The 10,121-nt window shown below is 36.4% G+C and overlaps 1 protein-coding gene and 1 pseudogene across 1 annotated transcript; both read left to right on the top strand.

Annotated features, from left to right (window-relative positions):
- Positions 1-2,492: 2,492 nt before the first annotated feature.
- Positions 2,493-4,115, top strand: LOC126604421 (2-alkenal reductase (NADP(+)-dependent)-like). The gene is made up of 5 exons (XM_050271678.1): positions 2,493-2,780; positions 2,981-3,158; positions 3,294-3,460; positions 3,545-3,627; positions 3,699-4,115. Exons 1-5 carry the CDS (start codon positions 2,544-2,546, stop codon positions 4,075-4,077), a joined length of 1,044 nt encoding a protein of 347 aa, XP_050127635.1. The 5' UTR covers positions 2,493-2,543; the 3' UTR covers positions 4,078-4,115.
- Positions 4,116-5,588: 1,473 nt separating this feature from the next.
- On the top strand, positions 5,589-9,731 carry LOC126602679 (pentatricopeptide repeat-containing protein At5g43790-like; annotated as a pseudogene).
- The last annotated feature ends 390 nt before the right edge of the window (positions 9,732-10,121 follow it).

Below are 10,121 nucleotides of genomic sequence, written 5' to 3' on the forward strand. Positions count from 1 at the left end.
TAAAATATACATAATTTCATTTAGAATCATAAGATAATCAAATTTAAACATTTAATAATATGTTCTTTTTTTTTAAGTGAGAGCTTTAGCATTTTAAGACATAATAAAAATACATATGGTATGGTCTTAAAAAAAATAATGAAACATTACAACAAAAAAATAAAAAAAGGAATGAAAAGTAATAACGGGGTTAAGAGTGGAAAAAGAAAAGGGTATAAAAAGTAGTAAAAAAAATGTTGAGGACCATTCAAAGAAAACGTGCAGGCTGCAATAGATGCTTTTCCTAGATAAAAGATGGTGGCACCATCTTAATTAAATCATACAAACTGAATAATGATCCATGTTTACAACCAGACAAAAACAGAAACAATATTAAAAATAAAATAAATATGTTATAGTCGTAATAAGCAAATTAGTCTTATGCAGAAACCAAGATCAATAAACAAATAAACAAATTAAACAGCACAGGAAACAAGGAGAAAAAACATAGATAAATTAATTAACTAGCATAGGAACCAAGGAGAAAGAAAATAAAGTAAATCATCATCTTCATCTTCCTCGCGCTGAGATGCACGGCGGGTTTGCAACAAAAATTTTCAGATTCCGGCGTGCTCTACATACGCCTACCTAGCCTCCGCCCAACACTGCCCAGACCAGCATAACTCCATCTAGTCCCGCCTAATCCTGCCCAGACGTCCGCCTAATATATTTCCGATTTTGTGCCCAATTAGAAGCTAATCGCGGCGACAACCCAACACTCAGCACCTAGGCGGCCGCTTAGACTGACTTTTAGAACACTAGTTTTGCGCTCCCTTCAGGACTTAAAATCAAGACGTGCAATCCCGACGCCAAGACATTCCCGCATTGGTATCTTCGAGTCCTCTCGGTGTAGGACACATTCCTTTGTTCGTACCTTTTTATAACATTCATTCTGCAATATTCTTGGTTAATTATATGCTTTGAACACGTTCCCACATTTGCATATTCTTTATTAGTAAAATTTACGTGTTTTATTTACGTTCGTTCTTTCTTCATAACTTATATGCATGTTAATATGGTTTCATCACCTTCGGGTATCGACCAACACACTCCTACCCTTATGTTTGGAGGATATCAGGGTCAGACATGTCATTTTCAATACTTTCAACCAAAGTTTTCATATACTTTTGTTTGCAAAAAAATGGTTAATTGGTCGAAATTGGTTAAAATTCCTATCAAAATCTATTCTAAAGGATTCTAAACCGATAGTGACACGTGGAGCGATATGATTGATTCAAAATCTTATCAGAAATATGTCCATAAAATTCTTACAGAATCATGACATGTGGCGCTACAGAATTGGTTAAAACTCTACTTAAAAATCTATCCACAAAAATTGTACTTTCAGATAATAACACGTGGTGTGACAAGATTAGTTAAAAATTATATTCCAAATTAAAAATAAAATTATTTATTATTATTTTATAAAACGAAATTAATAATATCTTAATACGAATTAATTATGTTATTCGGTTTAAAAGTGAAAATGCACTTGGATAATTACTATTCGTTGCAATCAATTACTGTTCATCTGAATGAATTGTATTGACTCTTAACTAAGGAGTTTTTAAAGGTAGAGTTGCTCTTAGATGCATGGTTGGTTTCAGGGACGACCAGCTCGACCAAAAGAATCTTCATTGAGGATTTTTTTTTGTGTTTTTTGTTTTTAAAAAACAATATTCATCATTAAAATATAAAACCATATAACAGACGTGCAATAAACACGAATTTTAAATTTACTGCAAAAAAACAACGTAAAAGACCCCCAAAAAGGGCTACAACACCATAATCTAAGACGAAAGCATCTTCTTGGATCGAGTTTTAATTGGTTGCTTTCATTTTTTAGCTAAAATGATATTGAGATTTACATAACTCCTTACTTTGGTTCCTGATATTTAAAATCAATACGAGTGATCCTTGAATTTGTCCACCATCAATCATTTTAGTCAATTCTTGAAAAATCTCCATTAAATAAAGATAAAATAGCAAAAACACCCACAATTTTTTATAAATCATTTTGACCCTTTGTTTATTAAATTGAGGGTATTTTTATCATTTTGGTCATTATTTAACAAAATTGTTAACGAAATGATCAAAATAATTGATGGTGGACAAACTCAGGGATCACTTCTACTGATTTCAAATTTCAGTGATCAAAATGAGGAGTTATGCAAATCTCATTAACTATTTTATAGCTAAAAGGCCTTCATTAGGTACATTTGGAGGTTTCAGCTTTATTTTGTTTTGGCATGTTATTGGCGATAGAGAATCAACCGTTTGTGTGGCTTCTTATAACGTTTTGATTCCGGTTTTGTCGTGAACTGACCGGCTATTTGATTTTTCTAGTGAGCTTTGCCTCTCTCTCTTCTTAACTTCTCCCTCTCTCTCTCTCTCTCTCTCTCTATATATATATATATATATATATATATATATATATATATCCACTGAGCTTTGCCTGCATAAAGAGGCAGCTGAGCTTTGCCTGCATAAAGAGGCAGCTGAAAATGGAGGTAACCAACAGGTACATTACCATAAAATCACCCCTCGACGACGAAGAACCGAAAGAGTCAGACTTCGAGCTCAAAACTTCACCCCTTGCTCTATCAGTTTCCCCTGGTTCCAGTGATGTCATCGTGAAAAATCTCTATGTGTCAATCGATCCGTACCAGCTCAACCGCATGAAAAGTTTTAGCTCCTCCCACAAAGCCATAGGTTTTGCAACTGCCATCGCTCCAGGAGAAGTAAGCTTAGAAGCATATGGATATTACAAAATTCATAAAAAAAAAAATATTATTAGCACTCGAAAACACACATCTTGCGCCTCTTGTTTTATTTATTGAAGTGCAGAATTACGCCTTTAAAGTGCAAATATAGCAGCTCCCATCTCAACATAATTGATCTTTTTATAATTATATTTAATATTTTATTATGATGATGACAGGAAATTGATGCTTACGGTGTGGCAAAAGTTGTGGCTTCTGGGAATCCAGAGTTTGAGAAGGATGACTTGGTTGTGGGGCTCATCAGTTGGGGAGAGTACACTGTTCTAAAAGAAGGGACCATGTTTAGGAAATTTGACCCTTTGGGATTTCCACTTTCTTATCAAGTTGGAATTCTAGGTAATTTTACTTCATCGTCACGACGACTGATTCTCTGTTTATCTCTTCTTACCCTTAAAAACAGAGGCACACAGTGTCCTTGAATCACGTAATTCATTGACAATTGGATTGATTTGGTTATTTTGTATGTTACAGGTTTTAGTGGACTTACAGCATATGGGGGATTTTTTGAAGTGTGCAAGCCTAAAAAGGGGGAGAGAGTTTTCGTATCTGCAGCTTCTGGATCGGTTGGAAATTTGGTCGGACAGTATGCAAAACTCTTCGGTTGCTATGTTGTTGGCTGTGCCGGAAGCAAAGAAAAGGTGACCTTACAAAACTTTTCTTTTAGTGCGCTATGTTCAAACGGAATCTGTTCATGAAAATTGATCTGAATGATCTGTTTATAGGTGGCATTGCTCAAGGCAAAGCTCGGATTTGATGATGCCTTCAACTACAAGGAAGAGCCCGATTTAAAGTCGACTCTCAAAAAGTAAACCTCTCTTTGATCCTATCGTTTTGAAGCGAAATACGGGTTAATACTAAATTGTGTTTGATCTTCAGGTACTTCCCGGATGGGATTGATATATATTTTGACAATGTGGGATCTGAGATGCTGGAAGCAGCAGTTGAGAACATGAACACCTTCGGTAGGGTTGCTGTCTGCGGCGTGATTTCTGAGTACATAGATGCCAGAAAGCGAGCTGCGCCAAATATGCTAGACGTTGTTTACAAGAGAATTAAGATCCAAGGGTTTTTAGCAGCTGATCTCATGAATGTGTACTCTGATTTTATCTCCACCACCGTTGATCATCTTCGCACGGGCAATTTGCACGTGGTTGAAGACATCTCGAGTGGTTTGGAGAGTTTTCCATCTGCTTTCATTGGACTTTTTCGCGGTCATAACACCGGAAAGAAAATGGTTAAGCTTGCAGATGAGTGAACATATGATATGAAATCTCTCATTGTTGTTTGGTTTTACCTGCACTACTTTTATCTGCAGTTCCAAAAAGTAAATTCACAAATAGAACAAGCAGAGCAAAGTCCACATAAGCTCCAATTTTGAATTGCATTTGGCTTCAAATTGATGGAATAAAAACATGTGTTATTTTGGTTCTGGTCCCTTATCAATCAAGTTGTTAGACTGAAATCTTGTTTATTTAAATATTTTGATCGAGGTCCTTAGTATCAAATAAGAGATTTTAATTCATGCAATTATGCCCTTAATGTCCCACAAATTATGAAATTTAAACAAATTCAAATTATATTTTTAAAATATAATAAATGCTTAAAAATTAATATTAGAGTAATATTGTTCTTCACAAAATTATAGCAAGAAAATAATGTACCCACGTAATATTAACATATTTAAAAAAAAATAACTACTCATCATAAAGTAAATACATATAATTAGCATAGGTACATTTAGTAAAATAAAAAATAGGGACAAATAAATTAAAAAATATGGGCACAAAAATAAATTAATATATGGGTACAAATTAAAACGGAAATAAAATTGCTACAAGTTCAAAAATGGTTGCAAATTAAAAATGGGTACAAATTAAAAATGAAAATATATGACAAAAAATGTAGCCATAAATATAAATATACCAAATGTAACATTTCTAACACTAAATGAATATATTTAGAAATTAAAAAAAAAATTATTATTAAAATAATTAATGACATTTCTTAAAACTGAGGACCTTGATAAAAAATTGAAAATGAATAAAGTTTTAATCAATGAAGTAGCAAAAAGAAGGATGACAATCTAATTTCTCCTAAAACCATATAAATATAATCTTGATTAGGACTTCTGAACTGTAAGTGGAAGTTATTAAGTAATTAGCAGGTGATTAAGTAGTTGCAAATTGCTTGGTCCAAGCTCCAAAATCCAAAGCAAGGAAAAGACAATGTGCCACATCCAACCATTGTTTTTCAGCGGCAGACGTTGATTAAGCCGGTTGACTAAGATAACATATATGTTCCTTTCCAATCAAGTTCAATTTTTCTCTTCACGGATATGAGTAGGTCATTAAGACAAAAAGTCATTGTTCTTGAGGCAAACAAATCAAGTTCGAAAAAGTAATAGGTTTTGAAGATACTTGTTATTTTTTTTAGAAGGGTTAAAAGTGCATTTTGACAATAAAAAATGTTTCAGACTATGTTTAACAGAAAAAACTTAAAAAACACTTATAGATTACCGAATTGAGCAAACGCTATATAATTTTGAAAAAAACACTTCCAAGTGTTTTTCTAAAAGCACTTTCAAGTATTTTTTCACAAAACACAACTTTTTATAAAACTTACGTGTTCACAATAAAAATACTTTTGAAATAACTTTGACTTTACAAAGTCATCAAATCCGACGGCCGTGATCAGTTTGATCAAGTAACACCGCCCGTATGTCCAATGTCCATTTGGGGACTACCCAAAGGTTACCCGCCAATTCAGATGTTTCATAAAACCGTTAGAAGCAACGACCTTGTTTCCCCTCCCACAAAAATTCAAAACCCTAAACCAGCTCAAGCAAATCCACGCTCACATCCTCGCATGCCGTCTACCCGAAAACCCATACACCATTGCGCCACTCCTATCCGCCGCAGCAACCTCCAAAGATGCTTCTTTTACTACGCTTGCTCAATTTTCGAGCACCACCATCACCACGCAACATCTTCATATACAACACCATGATCAGAGGATACGTTCAGTCGCATTTGCCGATTCCCGCCATTTCGTGCTGTTTGGACATGTTGAATTATGAGTTTGTTCCGAATAACTACACTTTTTCCCCCGTTGATCAAAGCGTGCACGATTCTCGGCCCAAATTTGAAGCTCAGTGGTCGATTAGTTCATGGTCATGTAGATCAATTCGGGTATGGTGACGACTCTTGTTCTTTAGCTCGCTGGTCGAGTTTTATGCCGTAATCCATGGCTTATAAATTGCAAAGGTGGTGTTTGATAAAAGTCCTAAAAGGGATGTGGTGGTGTGGACGCCAATGATTGACGGGTTACGGGTATGGGAAGACAGGGGATGTTGAGAATGCCCAGCGTTGTTTGACGAAATGCCTGAGAGAAACACCATATCGTGGAGTGCGATGATGGCTGCATATTCTCGGGTGAGCGAGTTCAAAGAGGTGCTTTCTTAGGCAAATGCAAGAAGCGGGCACAAAGCCTATTGAGTCGGCTATTGTTATTGTTCTGACTACCTCTGCTCATATCTCGGTGCGGTCACATAAGGACTGTGGGTACACTGCTATGCTAAAGGTGCAATCTTGATTTTAACACGAGATTGGCCACTGCTCTCGTTGATATGTACACGTAATGCGGATATGTGGAAGCAGCTTTACGGGGTTTTTAGGGCACTCCTAATAAGGATGTTGGAGTGTTGAACGGTATGATCGCTGGAGTTGCAATGATTGGGGATGGAAGGAAATCACTTGAACTCTTAAATAAAATGGTTAGAGATAGAGTACAACCCACAGAGACCACATTTTGTCGCCGTTCTTTCGGCTTGCACGCATGCAAAGATGGTTGACAAGGGCCTTGAAAATTGTTTGATCAAATGGAAATCTTTATGGGGCTAAAACTCGAGCTTGAGCACAACACGTGCATTGTGGACCTTTTGGCTAGAGCGGGCATGGTGGAGGAAGTTGAGAAGTTTATAGAGGACAAGATGGGAGGACTAGGAAGAGGGGACGCAAATGCGTGGGGAGCACTACTGGCTGCTGGTAGAGTTCATGGGAATGTTGAAGTTGGGGACCGGACTTGGAAAAAGCTCGCTGGTACGGGAGTAGCCGAGTGGCATTCATGTTCTTTCATATAATATGAGTTGAATATCAGAGTACGCAAAGAACAAACGAACTAACTAAATATAAAACTTTATTAAACGAAATTGCCAAGAAGACTACATGAACCAAAGATGCTACATCTTACTAACTTACCTCTCAAACTAAATTACAAGCAATATTTATAGAGAACTAAACCTAAGAAACCCTAACTCAGATATGTTAGGCCTAATTCCTAAACTAACAAGCAAAACCCAAATATTAAAATGAACATAAATACTAATATTTTCCAACACCCCCATCAAACTCATGACGGTACACGACATGAGTTTGCCAACAAACGATGTGGATGCAAGCTCTGTTATGCTAACTTCCGATGCCAATTCCAATACGAAATTCCATCGGTGCAAGTGCAAGATTCCAAATGCCAATGCCAGTGCCAATGCAAGATTCCAATGCCAGTGCCAATGCAAGATTCCAATGCCATTGTCAGTGCAAGATTTCCATGCTAGTTTCAGTGCAAGATTTTCATGTCAGTGCCAGTGTTAGTGCAAGACCAATACCAATGCTAGTGCAAACCTTCTCATTTCCTATTGTGATCTTCCGAACAAAAGAAAAATCCAACTCACCATATACACAACGTCACTCGAATGGTCACCAGTCCAAGCATTCGAGTGATCGTCGTGGTGGGAACGACAGACAAACCAAGCACACCATATTTCTTTCTTGCCCGTGTGGGCCTAAACCTCAAACAGTTTTCAATTTCCTTTTCTTCCTTCCTCCTTTTCCACGTCCAGTTTTACTAGGCAGTGCATACAAATACCATTACAGATACTTTGACTTCAAAGTCCAATCCAAATTCCAAATTTCATCATCAATTCCACAGAAATCAAAACCTTAGACTTCAGAAACAAATAACAGAGCATCGCAAGTGCCTAATACCTCAATTCTTGGGTTTGGGGTTGGTCAGACAGCAGGTTCGTGGGTCGTGTTGCAGCAGCGGTGTGGCGGGTCAAGGTGCAGATCAAGAGCACATGCAGTGGTCCAAGGAGGAGATGAACTCGATCCGAGTTTACGGTTCTCAGGTCTGGGCTTCGTAAAACCAGTGACGGGTGTTTGCTCCCTAAATCCGCCATGGTCCTTGCGGGCAAGCCAGGGATTTACTTCACATACGAGATTGGTGGGTGCAGGCGTGCCACTACTAGATTCCGCTAGTAGACGGGATTTGAATGATTGAGGTTGCGCTTGATTTTGACTTCGAACCAAGAGATTGTGTCATTGAGTGGGAGTTACTCAAATTAAGGTTCTTTGTTTGCCTTAAAAATAAGGACTTTACTTATATGGAGAGATAGAACAATATGTAAATGATAAGGTTGCTTGGAAATATAAATGACAGAGGAAAATGACTAATATATTGCAGATTACTTGTAGATTAAATGACTGAAAGAGGGTTGTACATAAAAGCTACAAATCAGATCGATACTACAAGTGAGTAGCAGAGCTAATAAACAAGAAAAGCAAAGGATGCTTGGCTAAAAATAAATGTCTACAAGGAAGCTGATGAGCTAATTTGAGTAGAGTTTTGATTGGTTGTTTTGAGTGTCCATAATCCTTATGTTTGGGCTGCTTTAATTAGAGATCTGGAGGAAACCCTCCTGCTGAAGACACTGCATCTGCCCGAAAGAAACTTGGGCAGTTTGTATTTCACTTGCCAACTTGCATGGAGAAATAATATTAAAAGGGAAACTTGCACCTCTACCACATGCTTTCATCACATGTTTTTTCACTTGTAATAAACTAACATTTAAAAGAAGCAAGTTGACTTCTTTCACATGTTCCTTGTCCTCTCATGGTGCATTTTCATCCACTTGCATGAAAAAGCATGCATTTGTCTTGATTAAACAATTCTTTTGGCAAACCTCCACCACCAAAACAAATGGGAAAAACAATATTACAGTGTCAAACCCATCCACTTGATAGCTAAATATCTTCCAAGTTAGTCTTTTTACTCATTAATCCTCCAAATGCCATATTTTACCCAAATTGCCCAAATAAGTAAAAATGGGTATATTTTGAGTACAAACAATGGGTATGAGATTGCTAGGAATGCAGGTCAGACGCTGGGGTACGGAACAATAATGAACGACGAACAATGAACCACAATTTTTTTTTCTTCCACCAATTTATCTAAATTAGAACAATCAAACAGCGGAAGACGACAACAAACTGACACGGGACATGGAAGAGCAAATTAAATCCCTAATGATCAAACCTGCTCTGATACCAAGTTAAATATCAGAGTACGCAAAGAACAAACGAACTAACTGAATATAAAACTTTATTAAACGAAATTGCCAAGAAGGCTACATGAACCAAAGATGCTACATCTTACTAACTTACCTCTCAAACTAAATTACAAGCAATATTTATAGAGAACTAAACCTAAGAAACCCTAACTGGGATGTGTTATGCCCAATTCCTAAACTAACAAGCACAACCTAAATATTAAAATAAACATAAATACTAATATTTTCCAACAATGTACATTGAAGCTGGCCTTGAATTTGAGACAAAGAGAGTCAGAAATATGATCTCTGAAGCCGGAATGAAGAAGAAACCTATTCCAGTGTTCCAGTGTTCCAGTGTGATAGAGGTAAATGGCGTGGCCGAAGAATTCCTTGTTGGTGATCTGTGTCATCCACAAGCAGAAGAAATGGGTAACACTTATCATTATGTAAACTGGATAATACATTACAGTACACCTTTAGCTTTTGAACTAGATGAATATTGTATTGAACAGATATGGTAAATTGGTAAAAAAAAAAAATATATATATATATATATGATTGGAAGTATTAACATGGAAATATCCAAAAAATCAGAGAAAGATATGGAAATGAGGGGTGAAGTTTAAACATCACCTTATACCGGAGAAACTTTTAAATTTAGGCTAAAATCAGCCGATATTGTCAATATTTTTTACACATAAGTTAAATATCGGAAAAACTGTTATATTTCATCAAAACCAATGTTTGTCAATCCCTATAGTTTTATTCTAAATATTCATCATTTCTAGCAAAAGCAACCGATATTCGATATATCCATCAATATTTCTACAAATTTACATGTCGACATGTATGTTGTGCTAGGATAGCACCAAACCAATTGGAACCAACTCAAACTAACCCACAGATAATAT

This window comes from Malus sylvestris, chromosome 15, assembly GCF_916048215.2.
Source record: "Malus sylvestris chromosome 15, drMalSylv7.2, whole genome shotgun sequence".
NCBI classification, from domain to species: domain Eukaryota; kingdom Viridiplantae; phylum Streptophyta; class Magnoliopsida; order Rosales; family Rosaceae; genus Malus; species Malus sylvestris.